General features: G+C 42.8%; 1 protein-coding gene across 1 annotated transcript in view; it reads right to left on the minus strand.

The window, feature by feature from the left end:
• Positions 1-4,948: 4,948 nt before the first annotated feature.
• Positions 4,949-26,240, minus strand: part of LOC149441702 (transient receptor potential cation channel subfamily V member 5-like) — a 59,624-nt gene continuing 38,332 nt past the window's right edge. Inside the window, exons 11-15 of the mRNA XM_089657023.1 lie at positions 22,647-22,812; positions 19,764-19,830; positions 13,622-13,890; positions 11,768-11,874; positions 4,949-7,618 (exon numbers count right to left, since the gene is read on the minus strand). Coding sequence (XP_089513149.1) covers positions 7,159-7,618; positions 11,768-11,874; positions 13,622-13,890; positions 19,764-19,830; positions 22,647-22,812 — 1,069 coding nt within the window. The 3' untranslated portion in view covers positions 4,949-7,158. The remainder of the gene's footprint in view (positions 7,619-11,767; positions 11,875-13,621; positions 13,891-19,763; positions 19,831-22,646; positions 22,813-26,240) is intronic.

Below are 26,240 nucleotides of genomic sequence, written 5' to 3' on the forward strand. Positions count from 1 at the left end.
AGTCCTGATGACAAACAAGGATTCCCTAACTTTAGAGGAATTTCCTCTCACTTCCTCTTGTGGCTATGGGGACAATGACGGCAAACAAAAGTCCAACAGGGGTTATAACTCTCCAGTACTCTATGCAAAAAAAAAAATGTTTTACCTTTTATTTCTGCTTTAACATAAGAAATATGAACATGAAATAGTTGCCCTACCTAGTCATATGTGAGTTTGTCTGCTTATCAAACAATAAAAAGTATTTATACTGTAATCACTGTATGATGTCTGTTGTCAGTTAGTATTTCACCAATGGGACACTTAAAAGGTTAAAGATGTCCTCCAAACTTACCTTTAGCTGAACTTTCACTTAGTACTTGAAGGCAGGTGAAGGCTGCAGTATGTCCTCCAACCTGACGGTGGCATTGTGCCAACCCTTTAGATTGGTGGGAGTCCAATGGAAAGGGAATGTCTCCTATCTTGGGCACCAAACAGTCATCTTGGGGAGGCCAGTGGTACGGTTGGATGCCAAAGTCCTGTAAGAGGCTGGTATCATTCGGCCCATAATGAGGCAGTAGGCAGGGGAAAGTCTCCACTGGGTAGGGGCAGTGTAGGTGCAGACTAGGGTGAGGTTCCAGGCAAGTAAGGACTTGCAGATTTCCTTTCCAGGATGTCAACACTGCACCATTCCTGTACAGATTGCCTATGGCCTCCTATACCACAGCCGCTTGGTGGAACCAACAACATTTAACCTAACCACCACTAAATTTTAAGTGAAACATGTATCACTTGAAAGTAAAGACTACCTCTATACTAGTATTCTACAGCTAAGGAAACCGTATACTTGACAGCTTCTCTGGTGCCAAGGCTATAATTGACTGTTGAGCCTTAAGATTGACTATAGAATTTGTTAATCTCTTCCCCATAAAATAAATCACGCCAAACCACCGTGTCTAGTAGTTCCTCCATATGTCTAGTAAACCACTTAGGCCCCGCTTACATGTTTCCAGTTAGCTGAGGATCATTTCCAAAATGGCAGCACACACAATGGGGCAGGACTTTGGTATCGTCAGTCCCCTTATATGGACAAACACCTAGACATGAATTATGGTCATGTGTCCATATAAGGGCAATGATGTCACAAGCATCCCACCACTTTGTGTATATGTGTTGCAGGATGGGGAATGACCTGGCCCACAAATGATTGGATTTGGAAACCGCATGATGTCAAAGTTCAGTTTTAGAAGAGTTTGGAGTCCAAGCTCATCTCTACTGTTATCCCCCAGTTACAAGAAAAGCAGTAGAAGGAGTTAACAGTTTCTGCTGTTGTACACTTGTGGGTATGGCTTCCTGTTCCCTGCTAGATGGGGAGCTATAAATAATAAGAGGAGTAGCCGGGGTGGAGTGAAGCCCGGGCTTTGCGGAAATGGGGATGTGATAGCTTTAAGGACTGTGTTACCCCTTTGCAGGAACCCATCATAAGCATAAAGAACTTGGACTTGTGTAGATGGGGGAATTGGGTTATTTTTTTTTTTTCTAACAGCTCGTTGGATGAACAAAAAAAAAAAAAAAAGAACCTGTAAGTAATATGAAGGTGCAGTAAGGAAGGAAGAGTGACCAGCACAGGATGAGAGCAGTGGTGGTTGGGTCATGGAGGGTCCCAAAGTTGGGGTGGTCCAGGTGGTTAGGATGTACCTCTGGGTGCTTGGCCTACAATTTATTGTCCTCAGCTGTGGCACAGGATTGGTCCTAGGGACTTGACCTCCAACCACATAGAAGAAAGGCTATGCACATGTAATAGAGTGGCTCCCTTCCTGGCCTTTGGGCGTAAGCTACAAAGAAACGAGTGTCGCTAAGAGCTGGTAGAAGGGCTAGTTAGCGCACTGCCTCTAGTGAATTGTTTCCGAGTCAGTGCCAGGACAAGGTGGTCACTGGCAGGGAAAGTAAAAATGTCAATCCATTGTGGGACCCTGAAAGTTAGGATGACCTCCAGTCAGTAGGGGGCGCTAACCCACATGCTAACAAGCTGATCACGGGTATTTGATGAGTTTTACCCAGTCTGACCATATTTTATTGAACTTGCCTCTGAGCCTCATATGTCAATTTTTAAACGGTAGAAAAAAATTGGGATTTAGATACAATTTCACCATTTCAGCTCCAGAAGGTTTTTATGAACAGGCCATTTTTTTGCTATATGGCACTGTGCTACTTTAACTGGTAATTGCACAGTCATGCAGTGCTGTATACAAACTAAATTTTATATTTTTTTTTTCACACAAATAGAGCTTTCTTTTTGTGGTATTTGATCACCACAGGTTTTATAAATGAAAAAAGACCAAACATTTAAAAAAAATAAATTATTTTTTGCTATAAAACATATGCAATAAAAAAATATCAAATTATTTCACAAATTTTTTGGTCAAAATGTGTTCTGCTACGTTTTTGATAAAAAATCCTAATAAGAGTACAGTATTTTTCACTCCATAAGACGCACCTGACCATAAGACGCACCTAGGTTTTAGCAGGGCTGTGGAGTTGGAGTCGTGGAGTCGGAGGAAATTTTGGGTACCTGGAGTCTGAGTTGGAGTCGGCAAACAATGCTCCGACTCCGATTTAAATTTAGATTGGAATTAAAAAAAAAGCAAGTTTAAATGTCCCAATTCACAAAAAGTTATAATTAATGACTTCTCTACTGTAAGAATAAAGACCAATGCATGCAGTGTCTCACGTAACCGCAAAACGAACACGTTAAGTGACCGGGAAGAAGCATGCTTTTCATGTGCTTCACTATATGGCACGCAACGCACAATTAGGAGCGGCAATACTTATACTTTCCATAGTGTTTTACAGATTTTGTTTTTGGTTCATATAGATAAGCTTTGTTTTTGTTCTAAAACAACCAAATAATGTGGTTTGTATTTTTGGACTGATAAAGTTCCTGTTCCTGATGTTTATGCCTGCTGCTACTATCCAGCCACATGATTGAATAATAAAAAAAAATTAATAAAACTTTGTTGTTTTCATTGTGTTTGTCTTTTGCTTAAACTGTTCAATACAGTAGACTGTTGGCTTCCCAGCCAGTAGTCCTGTGGTAATGACATGTATGTTGCCTTTCTTTCCTTCAAGGAATGTATAAAATACATTCGCATATTAATACAGAGGAGTTGGAAGTATAAAAAACTTTGGAGTCGGAACATTTATCTACCGACTCCACAGCCCTGGGTTTTAGAGGCAAAAACAAGAAAAAAAAATATTCTGAACCAATGGACTGCAGACATAGTACAGGAGATGACCAGAGACTGCGGACACAGTACAGGAGATGACCAAAGACTGCGGACGTAGTACAGGAGATGACCAGAGACTGCGGACACAGTACAGGAGATGACCAGAGACTGCGGACACAGTACAGGAGATGACCAGAGACTGCGGACACAGTACAGGAGATGACCAGAGACTGCGGACACAGTACAGGAGATGACCAGAGACTGCGGACACAGTACAGGAGATGACCAGAGACTGCGGACACCGTACAGGGGATGACCAGAGACTGCGGACACAGTACAGGGGATGACCAGAGACTGCGGACACAGTACAGGGGATGACCAGAGACTGCGGACACAGTACAGGGGATGACCAGAGACTGCGGACACAGTACAGGGGATGACCAGAGACTGCGGACACAGTACAGGAGATGACCAGAGACTGCGGACACAGTACAGGAGATGACCAGAGACTGCGGACACAGTACAGGAGATGACCAGAGACTGCGGACACAGTACAGGAGATGACCAGAGACTGCGGACACAGTACAGGAGATGACCAGAGACTGCGGACACAGTACAGGAGATGACCAGAGACTGCGGACACAGTACAGGAGATGACCAGAGACTGCGGACACAGTACAGGAGATGACCAGAGACTGCGGACACAGTACAGGAGATGACCAGAGACTGCGGACACAGTACAGGAGATGACCAGAGACTGCGGACACAGTACAGGGAAAATACCAGGGACACAGTACAGATGACCAGAAACTGCAGACAGTGCAGGAGATGACCAGAGACTGCAGACACTGCAGGAGATGACCAGAGACTGCAGACAGTGCAGGAGATGACCAGAGACTGCAGACAGTGCAGGAGATGACCAGAGACTGCAGACAGTGCAGGAGATGACCAGAGACTGCAGACAGTGCAGGAGATGACCAGAGACTGCAGACAGTGCAGGAGATGACCAGAGACTGCAGACAGTGCAGGAGATGACCAGAGACTGCTGACCTTTGGGGAGGGAGGGGGAGCGGGGAATTTGACAGGTACCCGCTCCCACTTTCGCGGAGTTGTCCTTCCCTCTTCTTCCCGCGTTGGCTTCTGTGACAGCCGGGTGCCCACTGCGCATGCACGAGAAGCGCTGCACTTTGTGAATGGCCCGGCGCCTTCTGGGACCTGTCATGTGTCCCAGAAGACACCGGACCATTCACAAAGCAAAGCAGCGCGGGAAGACTGTGCAGCGCTGGAGCAAGGAACAGGTAAGGCCCTGCAAGAGAGAACAGCTGAGCGGCCGGCCCGGTATTCTGACATGGTGGCAGCAGAAATACCGGACCGGCCGCTTTATATTCGCTCCATAAGACGCACTGACATTTTCCCCGCTTTTTTGGGGGAGAAAAAGTAGTCTTATGTAGCGAAAAATACGGTATATTGATTGCTTTGCGTGGGAACTATTGCACCTACAAACTATAGTATATTTACTAGAATTGTTATTTGTTAATTTTTTTATACATCTAATGGCAGCGATCGGCGGCCTATAATGGACTGCGATTGTGCAGGGACACTAACTGACACTGGGGGGAACTGAGTAACTGCGACTGACATCACCAGTAATACTATACATACACTGTCACTGTACTAATGACACTGGCTGGGAAGGGGTTAACCATCTTTACTCCAATAGCGTATGAAATGCGCAGACAAGTGAGTTTGAACCCAGCAACCTTTATTTTAGCTACACGAAACCAACCTTTTTTTTTTTTCTTTGTAAAAACATTCACTTTTCCCACAGAAAAACAACAACAATAAAACGAAGGATTGCCCAATATCTGGCAGGTTTAAACTGGTTATCAAAGGTAGCCTGAAGGCTAGGTAAATGAATTCGATTTACTGGAATAGACCAGCAAGAACTGCAGGTTCTGCCACTGGCCAACTGCTGCAGGTTGTAAATGACAAGGTAACCCTCTCTCAATGTCTGATAAACATTAAAAATGATAAATGATTGTTTGTTATAATGACTGATTGTTGTGGTATAGACGGCTTATACAACCAAAAGTGCCCATATGGAAGAAAAATATATTTGAAATATATTTTAAAAATATTCTTCCCAAACATATTGACATATATTTGAAATGCTACAATTTTGGCCATATTCAATATATTTCAATAAATATATATAATCTGAGCGAGGAACCGCAAACCCAACCCTATCTGTTCCAGGGTAAGACATAGAAAATGCCAGTCAACGCGATCGAACGCCTTCTCAGCGTCAAATGAAAGGAGGCAAGTCTTTAAGCTGTGTTGCTTGATATAAGATGGATTGTTATAGAAGTATTATCCCTAGATTCCCGACCAGGGACAAAGCCAACCTGATTGTGGTGGATCAAGGTTGGTAGAAAAGGGGAAAGGCGGTTCGCGAGAAGTTTAGCAAAAAGTTTAACGTCCAGATTAAGTAGAAAAATTTGGGTGATAGCTACCGGAAAGAGAAGGGTCTTTACCCTACTTAGGGATAACCAAAATATTTGTGGACAAAAAAGCTGATGAAGGCACGTTCAGATCGTCGATAACATTAAAAGCTTGGGCCAGGAGTGGGGCCAGTTGGGTGGCAAATATTTTGTAAAATCGTGGGGTAAACCCATCCAGACTTGGGCACTTACCAGTTTTCAGGGCCTTAATTGGCCCAAGAACTTCCATAATCGAGAAGGGCTCCTCTAGATCAAATGCATCTTGGGCATCTAGAAGAGGCAACGCTGTCTCCGCAATGTATTGGGACATAGTTGGCAGGGAGGAAACGGAAGGAGCATCAGGATTCGCCGAGGATAGATTATAAAGTTGAGAATAATAATGCTCACACGCAGAAGAGATTCCTTTATTGTGGTAGAGTTTAGTATTGCCAGGCGCCTTGATATGCTGGATTGAACAATAGGACAGACGAGGGGGGAATATACGCGCCAGGTGTTGGCCACATTTATTAGATAGGGAGTAATGAGTGTTGCGTGCTCTGTCTCGTGCAACAAGGGAGGAAGAATCTAAAAGTTGGAGTAAGTCTCTATGAGCGTTAGATAAGTCCACCGTGAGCACCGAGTCTAACGTATGTTTGTGGTAAGATTCTAGATGCGCAATGAACACATTTGAGGGTCTCCCATTGGTAGTGTCCAGTGTGTGGTCAAAAACAAAGTCTTGGATAGTCTTCGCGACCTCTGCGATACATGGAGAATCTTTGAGTAGGGTTATGTTCAAGGCTACAAAAAGCGACACAAAGACGTTGGTCGGTCCTGAATTGTAAGATGGATTGGGGCGTGGTCTGACTATAAGAAATGACCGAGAGAGGATGAAGTCGGACAATCTAGAAATGACTGTGAAACAAAGAAATAGTCTATACGACTGTATGACGCATGAGCTGCAGAATAAAAACTATAGTCTCGCTCTGAAGGATGTTGGATGCACCAAACGTCCACTAAATGTAATTCATGCAAACGCAACTTAATTTGAGATAAGACCGATAAGGAGAGAGATTTACCCACGGAAGTGTCCAGGTCTGGAGAGAGAACTATGTTGAAGTCCCCTCCGACAATGAAACAGGGACCCCCAAAAGGGGACAGCCTAGAGAGGACCGCCTGAATGTGACTTTAGGAGACTTGTGTAACTAGGCAGGAGCCTGTGAAGCCCAAGGTGGGCAGAGTTATAATAGCCAGAAAGCTGAAAATTCATGTTCAGTCGTGGTGATGCTAAAAACTTCTGCAAAGGTAACTCTGTGAGTTCTTTTGAACTTTACTTTTAAATAAAAGTGGGCCATAAGCCCTGAAAATGTACTTCCTTGGCTACACTAAAGTTGATGAAAAGCACGACATTTGAGGGAAACCCCCACATTAGATGTAAAGTATCTATTAAATGACACCAATGAAATTCAAGTACTGTATCAGACATGGTGTATTTCCTCCTCCTCGACACTGCAGGTGACTTGAGAGGTTTGTACTTGTAATTGTTCTAAGGGAATTGACCTTAAGATTTTCCAGCCACGTCCACTGGCCTTCCTAACCACTGGCACTTCATGTTCTAAAGACTGAAACCTGGACCTAGATTCCATGCTTCCTTGTGGTATGTCCAAGTGAGCCAAATATGAAGCACTTTGTGTCCTAGCTGTGTCTTCATGTTGCAAACCACCTGGTGTTTGAGAAGTCTTTAATTGCTCATATGAGGTACATGGTTGTTCATCTGCCTCAGTCACCATCAGTTTGGGAAGATCTGGCTTTACAGTTTGGTCTTCCTTAAAGTCGTTTTGCGTTTCCTTCTCTGAGTGATTGTTTTCTTCTTGACCTTGGAAGGCTTCAACATAACGACGGATCTTCTGCTGATTAAGGTCCTTTCTTACCACCACCCTGTAGTAGCAAAAGATTAAGTTAGAGGGTCTTATGTTTTGAGGAAATTTTGTTTTGTTTCAGTAATTATACAACTACTATGTTCTACTAATCATTTTCATCTCTTAAATTATCTATCTTCTTTAGGCTCCATGCACACGGGGTGTTTAGATAAGGCTGGTAACGTTAGCTGTGTAAAGTCACATTAAAAACATGAGTTTTTCCTCTTTTTTTGGCATTTTTGCATTTGCGTTTAGTGGAGGTCTCCTGCATTTTTCTGCGTTTTTGCATTTTTAGTGTTTTTTTTGGTCAAAAAAGTCCAAAAATACAATTTTTGCTGCGTTTTAATGCATTTTGTTGCGTTTTTCAGCATTAGAGCGTTTTTTATAGCTAAAAACTCCTCTAGAAACCCACTAGTCCTGGGTTTTTTTCCAGCCAAAAAACGTCCCTGCCAAAAAACGTTGATTACAGCCAATGTGTGTATGGACACATAGGATAACAAAAATGTCAAAAAACATCAAAAGCCAAAAACAGCAGCTGTGAAATCGTCCAGTGTGCATGAGGACTAATCCAAAAGTGGAGGTTTTATAGTCAACTTGTCTACAAGCAACTAAATGGGTAACATTTCTGAGTATGGTTCTAAAACCAGTGGCATGTAGCTAGCCATACCTATCAAACAATAATTTTTAAATTACTGGTGTATTGAATGTACTGTACTGTATGTTTAGGTGTAGAGAGTGCAGAAACTCCTGATACCTCAGCAAACCAAAACTTTCACAATCAAATACTCCCTCAAATATTAAAAGGGTATTTCTTGTACCTATAGACATAACTGAGCATGTCCACTAGACTGAGTAATGGTAATCTTACAAACGGAAAAAATCCCCAACCACAGTTCCACAGAGTGGAATGACATTAACCTCCCTAGCGGTCTGATTATGTCAGTATTTCTGTGCTCAAAGCGGTACATTTTATTTTTGCATGGAAATATGTATTTTTTTATTGTAGGCCTGTAATTTTTAGGAATAACTCACTGGAATCTGTCCGAACAAGAGTCTAGTAAACATCCCGGGTATGATAAAATTTTAAGCACAAAATCATAAATTATAATTTAATAAATCATAAAAAATAATAATATAATAATAAATGTAATTCAATAATATAATCAAACCAAAAACACTGAAATTTGAAATAGAGCGCCAAGTTCGCACATCACTGAACTCAGTCGCAGAATCGTTTTCAGTGTTAATTTCCCCACGAAGCATTATCACTCAAATCTGCAAGTGGTTCTAATTTACTATCGCTGTTCTCTAGTCGGTCTAAAACCGCTTTTGACCTAAAGGGACGCTTTTTGGACGCCATGGACGTTCCTCAGTTTCCAGACAGAACAGTAAAAATGCAGGCAGGGCGCCGGACAAAGCACTCGGGACACAATGTATGTGAAATGGTTTGATCAGGGGCGGACTGACCATTTGGAAACTCGGGCACTGCCCGAGGGCCCGGGGTCAGTAAGGGGCCCCATGGGATGCCCCTGGTACCTTTTTCATATGCTTTTTTTGAGTTTAGGCAAGGACACAGGGGCCCCATAATCCCCTATTGTCCTGGGGCCCCATGAGTTGTCAGTCTGCCCCTGGGTTTGATACAGTAATGTTATACTATGTGATTTTAGTGTATTTAGTGAATGCCACTTTTTGACATTTTTAAATTTCCTGCCAGTTCCGTCCCCCGTACGTCCCGGCGTCGCAGGGAACGGCATCCAGATAACAGATGCCGGCATCCGCTGGAGGACATTACAGGGGATACTGCAGGAGGGACATCGCGGGAGCGCAGGACAAGGTAAGTAGTTGAGGAATCCCAGAGCAGCGCCGCATGGTATTCCTGAGTGTAGCTCGGGGTTACCGCTTGTGGTACTGAAAGTTAACCCCGAGCTACACTCGGGAATACCGCCAGGGAGGTTAAGGGGTGTTCCTGCTTGTTCCTTCTGCCGGTGACCCGCTTGAAGGTGGGATCTCTCCAGCAGCCAGTGATACACCAATTGAACAATCAAAAGTAGAGTAGCCAAGTCTCCATCTCCAGCCCACGGTGAACCAAGGAAAAGGATTCCTCCTAGAGGTCCCTATTTTTGGGACTATTATGATATTTAGAGGACTATTTTCATTTGTTATTTGTTATACCGGCCATGTTATTTCTTTATTGGAGTATTCAGTATTCCCTATTTCTATTTTATGTTTCCTTTCTTTTTTACAATAACACTGGTCATCATTGATTATAACACACATTTTTATTAGCGCTGAACATTGATATTATAATACAGATACAGGGTTCTGTTATTTGATACAGTTATGCCTTCTTAGTACCTAGTAGATTGTACATTGGGTTTTTGATCTGGCAGCGACTTTTGAATTTCATATGGCCCTTGACCCCTGACTCTAAATGTTGAGATTACCTGATTTGTCCTCTTAACAATTTCATTGCCAGACCCATTTTTGCATTTTTTGCACACGTTTAAAAAAACTATTTAGACCTGAAAGTTAGTTAAAATCCGCAAACAGTATATATTTTTAGAAAGCCAAGAAACTGGAGGACAACATTGTGGCAGTATCAATTTTTTACGCCCATGGTTTATCAAGTGCAAATTTTCAGTAAAAAAACATACTAACCTTAACTTTAGTGAACACAAACACAATACATTGTTTTGTTTTTGTAAAATATGAAAGATAAATTGAACCTAGCAAATGGACACCCAACATATCAATCTTTAAAACTGGGTGCACCCATGAAACAATGATGAACTTCAAAACCCCAAATTTTCCTTAGACACTTTAAAGGACAAGCTCACTTTTGGAAACTTTTCTTAAAAGAACGAGGAGAAGGTCCTCCACTTGCTGTCACTAGAGGCGGGCAGGTGGGCAGCTATTGCAGGAGTTGGAACATGTTATATGTTCCACCCTAAATACGGGTGGAACATGTAACATGCTTCCAACTCCTGCAATGGCTGCCCACCTGTCCACCTCTAGTGACAGCAAGTGGAGGATCTTCTCCCCATGATTGCTGTCACTATGTTTTTAAAAAATGCCTGTGCCGGGCTCCTTCCGCTTGGCCACATCATTAATTCACAGAGTTCTGTGAATGGAAAAGTACAAGTACTGATAACCTTTGCGGCTGTCAGGTTGAAGTTCTCAATGAACTACTATGGCACTGTTGAGCGTTGTGGTATTTCAATCTATCTCCCTGTCAATGTGCATCTGCCTGCCCGTACAGATATGAGCAGACAGATATACTGACAAGTCTGCAGAAGTCCTGGATCCTGCATCTGCTGATCACTGGTGCAATGCCTTCTAGGCTCCTAGTAATAAAATAATAAATGCACATTTTTTTACCTGTAAAAAGATGTGCATATATAATTTTTTTTTAAAAAAGGTGAACTTAGCCTTTAAAATGACTTTTACGGGTCATCATTTTAGAGTTAAGCATGAATAAGGGGTATAGATTTATTGCTCTCACTCCAGTGTGTGCGGAAATATGTAACATGTGTAGCGCAATTCACAGTTTTTTCCAATAGATGCTCTTACATACGTACAGTACATACATGAGGGTGGGCCAGGGTCAAATTTATTTATACGGGGGGTTGCGTTTTTGGGTGTACCTTTTAATTTTTTACACCTATCTTTATTGCTATCACATAGGGGCCAATAGCCCACTATGTGATAGCATTTTTACTTTAATAGGATCTCTTTATTGAGTCATCAGGGGTCTATTGTCTTCCCTGCATGCCATTTGCTCCTTCCCTGGCCACAACGGTTTGGGACAGTGATAGTAGAAACCAGAAGTGATGAAATCCTCATTGCTTCTGGGTCTTTACTATCTACGGGAGATTAACGAATGGACATACGCTGGTCTCCCTCCCCTGTGCCTGGTTACACCCACCAGGCCAAGTGGTAGGATGGCTGCTGAATCACTTCCACCTGAAAGCCAACAGTCAACATGTGAAATTTACACACATTCCTGGCTTCTGTAGCAGCGGTGAGTGTGTAAGACCCTTCCCCCACCACCATCGACCTATGACATAAGTATGACATTCAATGCTATTAAAAGAGTTAAAACAGATACTGGAAATCTATGCAAACCAGAGTTAAAAATAAAAAAGTCAACTACAGCAGTTCAACTCACCGTAGGTACCAGTGGTCTCCTAATCCATATTTTGCACCACAAAAACCTGATCGAGCCCAAAGAAATCGCGGGAGCTTTCGCTCTAACATCACTGTGGTTGCAGCAACCTGATAAAAAGAGAGGAAAGTTACATGTATGTCTTTGTTATGACAGTGAAATAACCTATTGTACAATACAGTTCAAATAGATTTTAAAAAATAATAGAACAGGACTCATATGTATATACAGTGCTTTGAAAAAGTATTCCTCCCTCTTGAAATTTTCCACATTTTGTTATGTTACAACCAAAAATGTAAATATATTTTGTTGGGATTTTATGTGACAGACCAACACAAAGTAGCACAGCATTGTGAAGTGGAAGGAAAATGATAGTTTTCAACATTTTTTACAAATAAATAAGTGAAAAGTGTGGCATGCCTTTGTATTCAGATGTTTTGTATTTTGATACCCCTAACTAAAATCTAGTGGAACCGATTGCCTTCAGAAGTCCCCTAATTAGTAAATAGAGTCCACCTGTGTGTAATGTAATCTCAGTATAAATACAGTTGTTCTGTGAAGCCCTCGGATGTTTGTTAGAGAACATTAGTAAACAAATAGCATCATGAAGGCTAAGGAACACATCATACAGGTCAGGGGTAAAGTTGTAGAGAAGTTGGGTTAGTTTATAAATAATTTCCCAAGCTTTGAACATCTCACGGAGCACTGTTCTGTCCATCATCTGAAAATGGAAAGAGAATGGCACAACTGCAAGCCTACTAAGACATGGCCGTCCACCTAAACTGACAGGCCGGGCAAGGAGAGCATTAATCAGAGAAGCAGCCAAGAGGCCCATGGAAACTCTGGAGGAGCTGCAGAGATCCACAGCTCAGGTGGGAGAATCTGTCCACAGGACAACTATTAGTCGTGCACTCCACAAATCTGACCTTTATGGAAGAGTGACAAGAAGAAAGCCATTGTTGAAAGAAGTCCCATTTGCAGTTTGCGAGAAGCCATTTGGGGGACACAGCAAACATGTGGAAGAAGGGGCTCTGGTCAGATGAGACCAAAATGGAACCTTTTGGCCTAAAAGCAAAACGCTATGTGTGGCGGAAAACTAACACTGCAGATCACCCTGAACACACCATCCCCACCGTGAAACATGGTGGTGGCAGCATCATGTTTTGGGGGTGCTTTTCTTCAGCAGGGACAGGGACGCTGGTCAGAGTTGATGGGAAGATGGATGGAGCCAAATACAGGACAATCTTAGAAGAAAACCTGTTAGAGTCTGCAAAAGACTTGAGACTGGGGTGGAGGTTCCCCTACCAGCAGGACAATAACCCGAAACATCCAGCCAGAGCTACAATGGAATGATTTACATCAAAGCATATTCATGTGTTAGAATGGCCCAGTCAAAGTCCAGACCTAAATCCAATTGAGAATCTGTGGCAAGACTTGAAAATTGCTGTTCAGACTCTCTTCAGCCAATATGACAGAGCTTGAGCTATTTTGCAAAAAAAAATGGGCAAAAATGTCCCTTTCTAGATGTGCAAAGCTGGTAGAGACATCCCCAAAAAGACTTGCAGCTGGAATTGCAGAGAAAGGGGGTTCTACAAAGTGTTGACTCTGGGGGGCTGAATACAAATGCCGCCATACTTTTCACAGATTTATTTGTAAACAATGCTGAAAACAATTTCTCATTTTCCTTCCACAATTATGTGCCACTTTGTGTTGGTCTATCACATAATCCCAATAAAATACATTGACGTTTTTGGTTGCAACATGACAAAATGTGGAAAATTTCAAGGGGTATGAAGACTTTTTTCAAGGCACTGTAGTATATGTCCAAACATTCTTAGGAATCAACCCTTACGATACCTGAACTCTCCACAGCTCATCCCTCTCCTGTGCCACCCTCCAGTGAGTGTCTCCCACCATGGCTATCAGCAGATTCAGCATCAGGAGGTTGGTGAGGATGGTGAAGGAAAAATATATAATGTGGAAAATATTGGGAACGTTCACGGCATATTTGTTGGGGGAGTTGATGACATTGAGGAACAACTCAAAGGTACTGTAGATAGACATGAGGTAGTCATAGAACCATCCAAACTGGTTGGGATCCTCTGTCTGGAAGATGATGTAAAATGCTGGCAGAAGAAAGAGAACAAAGAGATCGAAGAACATGATCAGTTACATTTTAATATACAGAAAAGAAGAAACTTAATTTTTATAAAAAGGTTCTAAAATATGGATTGACATGCATTCTGATACATATATGTACAGGAGCTGCATATTGGGAACAAGGGTTTCAGCAGTCACAGCCAAGCCCAGGCTCCTGCAAGACTAGATGGGTTTCTCTTCAACTTGCTACCTTGCTAATTCCCTTGAATGTTTATCGGTGCAAACATATAATTAGAGGTGTATGTATCTGTTCTATAAAATGTCCATCATTTGCTTAAACTAGTGCTTGACTTTGATCCATGTCCCTGGTGCATGTTTTTCCTTTTCAGACTTGGGATCAGTGCAGTAGATAATTTGAATTTGAATATGAAGTGTTCATTGAGCAGCTAAGAGTACCCAGCAAACACCACCAAAGCCAAATTCATTCAATCTGGCTTAAAACACAGGTAAAACACCTAAAAAAAAACAAAACAATAATTTGCCAGCAGATAGGGTCTGTTGGTAGAAGAGAATGTATATACTGCATTATCTATTTATATTAAGAAGACTTTTCAGAGTTACAAAAAAGTAGAAAATAAGGTACATGCAAAAAAATACACAGCAAGTTACAGTAAGCATGAGCAATGTATTTGGTTGCCATCACATAAATGTTAGTAGATAAGTCACAATATATATTGTATATACTATATATACTGTATATGTACTAAGGAAGTTATTCTTTTAAAAAAAGAGAAAAAGGGGTGTAACGGAACTGGACCCCGACTGCACTAGGGTATTTCCGTTAGACTCCCGCTTCCCTGTCCGAACACAGATCCAGGGACACCACCGCTGGCCATACAAGGCGAGACAGCACCAGACTTGAAGGAAACCAGGAGATAGACTGCTTTATTTTAATACAGACAGAAGATATATACACAGGGCGGGGCAATACATTTAGTAACAAGAGACACACAGCAGACACCCCCCACCAAGCCAATACACAAACACATACATTCCATAATACTTTGCTCCCAAGCAAGGCACACAATAGAACAATGGGACAATCACATGGCCTTACACAATGAACAACCCCCACCTATACATGTCTACACAATAGCAGTACATTTCACCCTGCACCCCTAACAGGCACAGGGTGACTTACACATAAGAGGGATATGGGGAACTGAGACAGGGGTCTCCCCACCTCTCTAAAGTGAGCTGTGTTCCATGGACCCCCCACCCAAAGTGACTCCTGCCACAAGGGGCGCTACACAAAGGGGTGCAACACAAGTATAAATGATGTCTAGTAATGACATAGGAATTGTTGCGAAGGATTTTCTGCCACAGGGTGAAGGAATACCTAGTAGGTAATACTCTACAGTCACTATATACGGCAGTATATCACATATGAAAGTAAATGTAGAGATACCAAAGGAAAAAAGAAAAACAAAGGGGGAGGAGAAAAGAAGATAAGATATTGTTCCAGGGGGCTCAAAGACATATTAAAGATATATGATGAGAATATAAATAATTAGAAAATGTGTCAGAGGTCCATAAATAGTGCCATTAGAACCAAGACACTGGAAATGATTCTGAGTCTCGTTCCTCTCTTCATATCATCTCTTCAACGGATTTAATCCCATTCATTGCACATACCTATTCAGTCATAGGGGGAGTATCCATTGTTTACTAATATCTTGCAATGATGGTATCGGCGGCAGAAAGTATATGGTGTAAAAGGTCTGTCCAGAAAGATGTAAATTATCCGAGTAGGATCGATACAAGGGCGATGCATGAGTTGGCATGAGGCTGATGTGTCCATAATTTTATTATAGATTTGGAAAATTTTGTTCCAAAAGGGGATGATAAGGGGGCAGTTATTCCAAATATTGGACAATGTGCCCTTAGCTGATAAACACCGCCAGCACTTTTCATAAATATTTGGATCAAAATCATGCAGATCATTAGGACATTTATACCATCAAGATATGAATTTGTAATTCCACTCTTGATGCCTAGTAGACCTTGAGAGTTTATCACTTAAGAGCAAGGATTAATTCTTATCCGATGGAGAAATGGATGTCCCAAGCTCTTTTTCTAATTTAGATAGAAAGTGTAAGGCTTGGAGATTAACCCCTTCATGCCTAAGGGTAAAACAAATCTTAATACCTAAGCACAATTTTGCAGTGTTGACATGTGTTAGTAAAATCGTACATATCATTACAACTACTTTGTACATCCAGGTGGATTATATTGTGTTTTTTTCAGGACAAATTGGGATTTCATTTGGTGGTAAATGGTAATTGATAATAAAAAAAAAATCAGGATGTATCCAAGGAAAACTGGCCCAAAATAGTAAAAAATTATGTTTCTTTAATTTAGCCGTGTGTTTCTTGTTACTATCATAACCTACCACCAAAGAACAACCCAAAATAAATTTTCCAGCTCTTGATGATCGCAGCGATACCATATATGTGTATGTTCTTTGTACCCGTAGTACAGCCCAGAAACAATAGTGCGCATTTTGTTTACCTAAAACACACTGACACTAATACCAAATTTTTTTTTAAAATCCTGACCTTTGACCCTGACCTTTTGATCTTGAACTTTGACCCTGACCTTGACCCAAACATTTACCCTGGCACTGAACTAGATCAAACCTTGATCTAGGTATTTTTTCTTTTATTTTTTAATATTTATTTATTTACCTTTTTTTTTTTTTCTCAACAAACTTTTTTTTCCCCCTCTGTGCCAGGAGTTAGAGAGATACAATTTATCTCTCTCCACCATTCATAGAGAGAGAAAAAAAAACAATGGGACTGGGCTGTACAGTGATTGAGCACTGTGTTGCCACTCAGAAGCTATCACAGCGATCATGTGATCCACAATCAGGAGTCCTGAGTCCCGATCGTTAGAACGGGAGTCAGGGCTCTCAGTGACACCGCGGTCTTTGTGCATGGAGTGTGCTGTGTGGCGTGCTCCCAGCAGAAAGACAGGTATGCAGATATGCTGCCTTACGATAAAAAAGTCCAGTTCTGTGAGGCCGCATATTTGTGTGACATCAGCGTCAAGGGGTTAAGATCTTAAAGAAGCCTTTTTTTATATAACATATAGATAGTACATGGATTCATCTTTGTTGCTGTAAAAGAATACTCTAAAAAACAAAAAAAGAACTTCGTATGGGAAAGATCAATTTAAGAGAGTGAATAAATGTATGACGCCAATGCAACCATAGAGATTTTCTGGGTACCAGAGCAGGAAGCAAGGATTGTAGAGAGGGAAGGTCAACATTAACCACAGTTTACACAGTCCTAGTATTGTCTGTGGGGAGTTACAGCGTAGTGTGGGTAGTAAATACACAGAATCCGGTTGCAGCAAAACTTGGCGTTTGTATTAAACAGAATGCCAATGTTGCAAACACCCTGGCGTGAGAGCACCACTAAGGAAACAACTCACAGTTCAATACAGTCAGATGTAGAGGAGGAGAGATGCCAACAGTGTCTGTTGCAGAGGGTGATGCGTGGCCTGGCCAGTCTAGTGCCAAAAGGGAGGCTGTTATCCAGGATGAGTCCCTAATCTATCCCTCCTCGTCAGGAATCTTTCCCTACTGCTAGTAGCTTTGCTTAACCAGCACAGTCTCTCTCCCTACACTAGCCACACACAATAAACAAGCCAAAACCTGGGGGCAAGGACATAAATAGACCCTGATGACCCAAGATGGCTACCAAGTGTCACATGGTAGCAGCATAGCCAATTGGAACGGTGCTCCATTGACCCAGAAATCCATAGAGAAACATTGTTTCCCTTGGACTTCCTCTCCAGGTTGCGGTGCCACTTAGTTGAGCGCTACCTATGGGGAGAAAACAAACCGCACCTGCCTACATGTTCTAAACCAAGTTAAAAAGAATTGAGAATGTAGTGCTGGAAGCAATTTGGGGTTAGAAAGAAGAGGGGTCATTGGGCCAATGTAAGTAGAGAGAATACCTTTACTAAGAATACTGTAACACACATTAAAAAGCCTACTGCTTCAATAAGCTTTTTTATGTGTTTTTTAACTTATGTAATGCTTCTTTGAAGCTTTAATGAAGCTTGGCAAATGCCCTGTGTGTGTGTTGAATGGGGTTCAATAGAACCCTGGCTTAGTACTACCCCCACACAGCAGATCCCTCGCTCATTAGTACCCTTGTTCAGCAAATCCCTTGCTCAGTAGTGTCCCCGGCTCTGCTGATCCCCCACCCTGTAGTAACCCCCAGCTCTGCTGATCCCCCTCTCAGTATTAACCCCTGGCTCTGCTGATCCCCCACCCAGTAGTTATACCTCTGGCTCTGCTGATCCCCCGCCCAGTAGTTATCCCCAGCTCTGCTGATCTCCCACTCAGTAGTAATACTCAGTTCTGCTTATTCCCCACTCAGTAGTAACCTCCAGCTCTTCTGATCCCCCACTCAGTAGTAACTCCCAGATAATCCCTCACTCAGTAGTAACTCCCAGCTCTGCTGATACTCTGGTTTGCTTATCCTTCTCTCTTTGTGGTCCCTGCTCACCTTCCACTGTATTGCTCCCATGCTGTGCACCAAGTGTGACGTCTGCTAGTTTCTCCTGCTTCGGTCCCCCAGCTCTAGTGAACATCTGCTTCTCAGTACCCTCTCTCTTCGGTCCCAGCTCACCTTCCGCTATAGCCTTTTCATGTTGCACACCACATGTACCGTATAGTAGCTGCTCCACTCCAGTGTGAACTTGGGTCCCCTTACTGTTACTCCACGTCAGATGTAACATCTGCACCAGACACTCCCAGAATATATAGACATGAACTGGAAGTGACTGCTGATGACGTCTTTCCATTTCACTTGTTGGTTCCCAGTGCATATCAGGATATCTTAAATCTGCAATACCTCCAAAACAAAGTAGAGCTATCTCTAAATAAAAGCCCCTCAAAGTTGCACGTGCTGTTAGAGAACTTTGTCATAGACTTCTATGGAGGCTTTGAAGATGCTTTGAAGCACCAAGGAGTTGACATGGGGTAGAATTTTTTTTAAGCAAAGCAAACACAACTGTACAAACAGGACTGTATGATAACCATTTTCTCTGGTGACAGGACCTTTGATTGGCATTCAGAGCTCTTTAAAAAAGCATATTCAATGCCACATTTTGAATCAAGTGTAAACTAGCCCTAATTGTATGAATGTTTCTTCAAGAAAGCACCATCCCACCCTGTCTGTACTTCTGTAATGTGTAACTACTTCATGTATCATCAATTACTTTCAAACTTCTAAGACAGGTTTGACTTGAGAAATGTCTTGCCACTGGCACTTTTTAAATCAGGCTTTTTGTGTAGCAGCAAGGAGGGTGTTCCATCATATACAATTGTGTTCAGGCTCACCTGATGATAGAAAAAAGGGAGCGGAGATGATTCTAGCAGTACAGCAGTGCATAACACTAAACCCCCCAAACCACATTTGTAAAAAAAAAATCAAAGCCTACCGAAAAGTAACATTTTAGTATTTGGTAGATGCTGAAGAGTTCAACCACATGGTAGTCTCTTCTATTTCTCAGGGACTTTATTGGTGAGCTCTCCACTTTGAGTTCCCAGATCTGCACAATTGCTGGGCCCATTATGAGGGGCTCACACCATCTCTTTCGGATTCTTTATTTTATTTTATGGAGAATGTAACAAGAGGAACCGAAACACGCAAAAATAGTAGGGAGGTCTCTCTTTTGAAATATTCAAGACTTATAAGAACCATTAAGGGGCTGACTCACCAGACTCTGCCTAAAGATAAAGTAAAATTATTGAGTGTACAGATCATTTAAGCTTTAATATCTACTGCATAATTCCAATTCATCTTCAGAACTCTTTACTTACCAGTTGTATATCCAAAAATTACAACAATCATCAGCCAGCAAAACCGTAGTAAGTCTCCAAAGATCATCTGCAGAAACCAAGATAGTAGGATTTTTTTCACACACCCAATATATTGGACACACATTGGATTTCTTATAAATACCAAAATCAAATGTAATTCTCCTTCCCTGTTGTGTGGATTTGGCCTGTTTTTTTACTTTTTTGTTCAGTTCCTTCATTTCATCGTAATATAAAGCAAACCCATCATTTGTCTTCGATACCCCTTAAGGTCTAAGAGTTCTGCCTTGTCAGTGTGTGCCTAATCTCAAGGCTCACACTGACGTATTTTCCGGCGTATAAGACGACTTTTTAACCCATGAAAATCTTCTGAAAAGTCGGGGGTCGTCTTATACGCCGGTATGCAGCGAGCCGGTGTCAGGGCGGCACTTTAGGGACACTGAGTACAGGGGCAGGCAGGGGGCTGCTGTACCTTACCTGGCTCCAGTCCCGGTCCCACGACGATCCGGTCCAGGAAGCGCGGCTGCTCCTTCTTTCAGTTCGGCCACTCGATGGTCGCGCGGCTGCTCGGCTCCACCTCCTCAACGGTGATTGGGCGCCAGCACTGGAAAGGCACACAGGCAACCAATCACCAGCGAGGAGGCGGAGCCGAGCGGCCCCGTGAAAATCGAGTGAGGGAGCGGCCAGTAAGTGTGCAGCAGCACCATGCTGTGACACTCTTGGCACTATTCCTCTCCCCCACTGACACTAACGATGGGGCACTATTCCTCCTCCACACTGACACCAACGATGAGGCACTGTTCCTCCCCCACTGACACCAACGATGGGGCACTATTCCTCCTTCCCAATGACACCAATGATGGGGCACTATTCCTCCTTCCCAATGACACCAATGATGGGGCACTATTCCTCCCCCACTCACACCAACGATGAGGCACTATTCCTCCTCCACACTGACACCAACGATGAGGCACTATTCCTCCCCCACTGACACCAACGATGAGGCACTGTTCTTCCCCCACTGACACCAACGATGAGGCACTATTCCTCCTCCACACTGACACCAACGATGAGGCACTGTTCCTCCCCCACTGACACCAGCGATGAGGCACTGTTCCTCCCCCACTGACACCAACGATGGGGCACTACCCCCCCCCCCCACTGATACCAATGATGGGGCACTTTTCCCGCCACTGATACCAACGATGGGGCACTATTCCTTCCACTGACACCAATGATGGGGCGCTATTCTTCCCACTAACACCAATGATGGGGCGCAATTCCTGCCACTGATACCAATGATGGGGCGCTATTCCTCCCACTGACACCAATGATGGGGCGCTATTCCTCCCACTGACACCAATGATTATTATTATTATTATACAGTATTTATAAAGCGCCAATAGTTCGCTCAGCGCTGTACATTACAAAGGGGGACAGAACATGTGACAGAACAATACAATACAATGCAAAACATGAGGGGATCGAGGGCCCTGCTCTTTGGAGCTTACAATCTAGGAGGGAGGGGATAGTGGTACAGGAGGAGATAGCTGTGGGGGATGGAGTGGTAGGAAGAGTGGAGGAGGTCGGTCAAGTTAGCAGGGGGTAGGGTAGGCTTCCCTGAAGAGATGGGAGGAATAGTGTCCCATCATTGGTATCAGTGGGAGGAATAGTGCCCCATCATTGGTGTCAATGGGAGGAATAGTGCCCCATCATTGGTGTCAGTGGGAGGAGTAGTGCCTCATCATTGGTATCAGTGGGAGGAATAGTGCCCCATCATTGGTGTCAGAGCGAGGAATCGTGCCCCATCATTGGTGTCAGTGGGAGGAATAGCACCCCATCATTGGAATACCATACTGAAATAGCATACCATATTGAAATCAAATCTGATGTTTTTTCATTTTTATTTGGTGTGCGTTGGAAGAGGGGTAGTCTTATACGGCGAGTATAGCTCAAACCCTATATTTTAACAGGAAAAGTAGGGGGTCGTCTTATACGCCGGAAAATACGGTGGATAACACACATTCCATGTTTTCCAGTTCCTGAGTGTTCATAACAATTTCAGCAGAGCCCCACAGTTAAGAATAATCCAATCCCCATTATGAGGATCTGAGTTGATGAGCTTTTATTTGCATCAGACGGGTTTTGCCGTCCCATACAAGTCAATGGGAATTGAAAACTTGCAGGTCAAATGCAAGTCAGAGGGAAGTCGACTGTAAGTCAAATGCACCCAACAATGCTTTCTGAGTCATTTTCAGAAGTATCTTGAACTGATGCCATCAATCAAAGCCCAAAGCCAATTGACACAGACCCTAACTCTGCTATTGAATACTGCTAGGGTGAATGGTAGATATATATACCCACAACTGAAAACTGCCTTGCAGCAGTGGTCCTCAGTTTGAATCCCAACCAGGGCATGCTTTGCAACAGTGGTTCTTGGTTTGAATCCCAGCTAGAAAACTATCTGCATGGAGTTCATATATTCTCCCTGGTCTTGCGTGGGGTTCCTCTGGTTTCTTCCCACATTCCAAAGACATGCTGGTAGGTTAACAGGTTCCTGTCTAGCTTGACCCTAGTATGTGTAACTATGCATGTGAGATATGGAGGTTAAGTTGTAAGCGCCTCAATAAAATAAAAATTAATGTCAGTGGGAACTTATCTGAGAGGGAGAAATTGCTCAAAGAACCCCTAGCAACCTCAAAAGGAAACCTGTGGGTCAAAAGAACCGTGGTTGAGAAACCATGCTCTACAGAAAAGGGAACAATTTTCTTTTGGCAAGAACTTTCCCAACATCTCATCAATTCAGAAAACAGCACTTCAGAAATCATTCACATGGCTTGGTCCTATCAGGTTGTGCATGTCCAGCCCATTCTCAAGTCAACATACTTTATGGATCATGATGGTGAACGGTCCCAGCATTTGGAATCCACGTGCAAAATACATGACGTAGCACCAGCCCAGCACAAGCAATATGCACATCGTCACCACCTCTCCATCCGTGTTTGTCAGTCGGAGAACGAGGGTCGCAAGCACAAAACAAGGGAAGGCGATTCTGTTGGCAGACAATATTTTAGTTGCTTTGCTCATATAGACAAGAGAAATATCAAAACCAAAAAAACATGAAAAAATTTACCTTTATGTTATTTAACGTAGTTGGAAAGGCTAAGCACAATATACAGTATATATAAAGAATATTTATAGAAAATCCCCCGAATAAATACCTTTTTGATATGCTTGATTTTTTATATACCTTAATTGTGGTCATATGTACCTCAGGGTAGTACTGAGGATGGACAGTGGGCATGCAGGCATAGTGAGGCTGAGAGGATGAGAGGGGCTACAGGTCCGGTCCAGAGTTGCACTGTTGGACCTTCCATGTGGATGAACAGAGGAAGCTTCCAACAGGCAGCAAACATCATGCATATGCATTTAAATGACCAATCATGCTAACCAGAACTGCAATTCAATAATGGCAATTAATGTAGCAGGGTGGATTTGATTTAAATCGCTAGTGAAAAGGCTCGATTTAAATCATAATTTTTAAAGCGCATCTGTCATCTCTGTCCCGTAGTGGCACCTCCTCTCACCCGCTGTTGACTCATCAACAGTCCCATTCACTTTAATGGGATGGCTGGTGATGCGGCAGGGACACAACAAGGTGAGGGACGTGGCGGCAGCAGGTGAGTGGATGCCCGCTAATAAGTGCTGCCATGATGGATCTGAAATGACAGGTGCTCTTTAAATGTAAGGAATCCGACTCCTTCTTACTGGTAGTTAGAATCTTTAATATCTGCAAACCAAATGAAGGTTTCCTTTTTAGAATAATAAGCTGTCAGGTTAGTAAAACAGCGATATCAGAACCGATTTTAGGTTAAATCACACGTAGCTGGAGAACGACTCATTCTTTTATTTCATGTTTTTTCTCCTGATTGCTGTGAAATTGTGTGAAGGCATCAATGCAGTGCATGTGATCTCAGCTTGCAGAGCTTGGATTCATTGAATGAGTTTACTAAAAATGTAAGCATTGCAGAATATTCCGCCTCATGCTACATAACTAAGATCCCTTTCATGCTGAATAAACTCAATTATTAATGTATCCTAAATAGAAAACTATCTTTAGATAGATTTATACTCCAAAAGAATTTTATTAAAATAAAATTTGATAAAAATCAAAACAATCCGATTTAAATTAAAAAAAATATATGATTTATTAAATTAAAAAAAATCATTGATTTGTATCCACCCTGTAATGTAGTCATTTTTAAAGCTGTTTTGAGTGGTTCTGACCCTTTTAGAGTGATTTTGAGTGGTTCTGACCCTTTAGAGTGGCTTTGAGTGGTTCTGACCCTTTAGAGTGGTTTTGAGTGGTTCTGACCCTTTAGAAAGGGTCTTGCTAACTGTGACCTGGCAAGGCCAATTGGACAGCTGAAGCACAGCTGCATAATATGAAAGGGCGATATTCATTTTTAGCTGGAATTCCACTTGACGGGCTTGTTTACACTAGAGGTTAGGGGATGGCAAAAGCACGGAATGGAGCCATGTTTTTACTGCCCCAACCATTTCCCCCTCTAAGCTACAAAGGCAGAGAACGGGTGTACACATGATGTAGATTTGGCAGAAGTTATCCCTCCTTTTGGTGGGCAGTACCACTACTGAACATGGCCTGTTCAAGTGAATGGGAACACACTGCAACTGGCCTTTTGGCATTTGCAAGGTTTAAACAAGCAATGGGGAGGAGACATAACACCTATGCCTGTCGAATGCCTCTGAAATGAGATCCAAAGTACCAGTACATGACCTACTGATATGAATGGGGCCACACCACAACTGTGTGCAATGCACCTGGTGGAGGTTTGATGGTGTGGCATTTACAGGGTAAAACAGACAGTAAGGTAGCAACATATCACCTCTTCACAGCATGTCAAATGCCTTTGAAAAGCAATGGATTGCTTTTCAAAGGCATAGCAGTGGCAGCCACATGGATCATTATAGTCTAACTGTATCCATCGTTGCAAAATATTCTGACCATGCACTTTAGGAAATAGAAATAGAAATAGAAACATTGGCATATAAATGGTTGGTCTGTTTTGTATTCTGAACAATGGCTATTGTTTGTTTGAGATACGGATGGTGCCAACAGTGTTTTCTTGGTGCATTACCATGCATGTTCAGTCTAACCCAACCTCTCTCAACTTTTGTATCCCAGAGGAACCCCTAAAATAATTTTCAGGTCTCGGGGAACCCTTACTAATCCAATGTATCAGAGTCAAATTGGAAAATGCTCATCACATTGGTTTTCAGGAGGAAGAGTACAATCCTCACAGCGGGGGGTTTGTAACATTGGTGTAATGCCGCTGGCTCTGCCAGTGGTGTTGGCCCTGAAACTATGCAGGCACCATCAGATGGGAGGTCAATAGGCTACAGCTCAAGGAACGTCTGGAGGAACCCTAGGGTCCCATGGAACCCTGGTTGAGAATGGCTGGTATAGCCAATCATACACGTTTATGGATAGATCTTCAGCAAGTATGTTGGCAGTTGTTAGTGCCCCTTTCATTTTATCCCCACTGTAGTGATGCAATGGGTGGAAATAGTGCCCCTTTATATGGCAGCTGTGGGTGGGGCACAGTGCATTTGGGGTATGGGAACAGAACACCTCTGATCTGCAGAGATGCAGTGTTATGCTGGAGCTGAGCAAAAGGGCCCTGACAGGGTGAGGAGTGAGGATACTTAGGAGCAGATAGAGAAACCTGGACACCCCTAACCCTTACCAAGTGGGTCCCGTGGCTTGGGTTAGATTGGCCCCTGGATCTCCTTTGTGTGAATGGAAGGAACATCCTGTGTTAGTAACACCTATTGCTAAAGTGACTCTAGAGAATATTATGTAGCGCTACCCCTGGAGGAGCCACTTGTATTTTTGCCCAGGTTTCCCCCTTTCTTTGCCCCACAGTCAGGCACAACGCATTTTCCACAGCCAGGTACACCCACACCTTCACTTGTTGTCTTCAATGGCCAGTCGACGGGATGTTTGTTTTTGGAGTTTTAATGTAGAACTGGTGATAGGGATGGGGAATTCAGTAGGATACTCCAAATTTAGAACTATTCACACTGAGGACATCTAGCTGATCTGTTAGTTGAGCACTAGTGAAGTCCTGGCTGAAAGCAGATAGCAGACCTGTCTTTGATTTGTAGTAACAAAGAGTTCAGGGGTGTGCAAAGTCCCTTTTAGCAGTAGTAGTAGCTGCAGGGCTGAGCTCCTCAGGTGTAGGCCTGTTACGACCGACTGCGACAGTCCATAACAGTTGGACAAGCTCTGCGGAACCCCAGCCAGTGTTGCCTTTTCTCAGACCCACACTGACTATTAACCATCAAAGGGGTAGCAAAGCCCACAAAGTCCCCAAGATCTCTCAATGTCAGTACTCACAAGTCCAAGGACAGAATGGCAACCTCCTTCCAATCTTCCAAGTGACTTTCTCTCTAGTG

The sequence above is a fragment of the Staurois parvus genome, unplaced genomic scaffold (genome assembly GCF_062004578.1).
Source record: "Staurois parvus isolate SC_StPar_1 unplaced genomic scaffold, SC_StPar_1.0 ptg000957l, whole genome shotgun sequence".
Classification (NCBI taxonomy): domain Eukaryota; kingdom Metazoa; phylum Chordata; class Amphibia; order Anura; family Ranidae; genus Staurois; species Staurois parvus.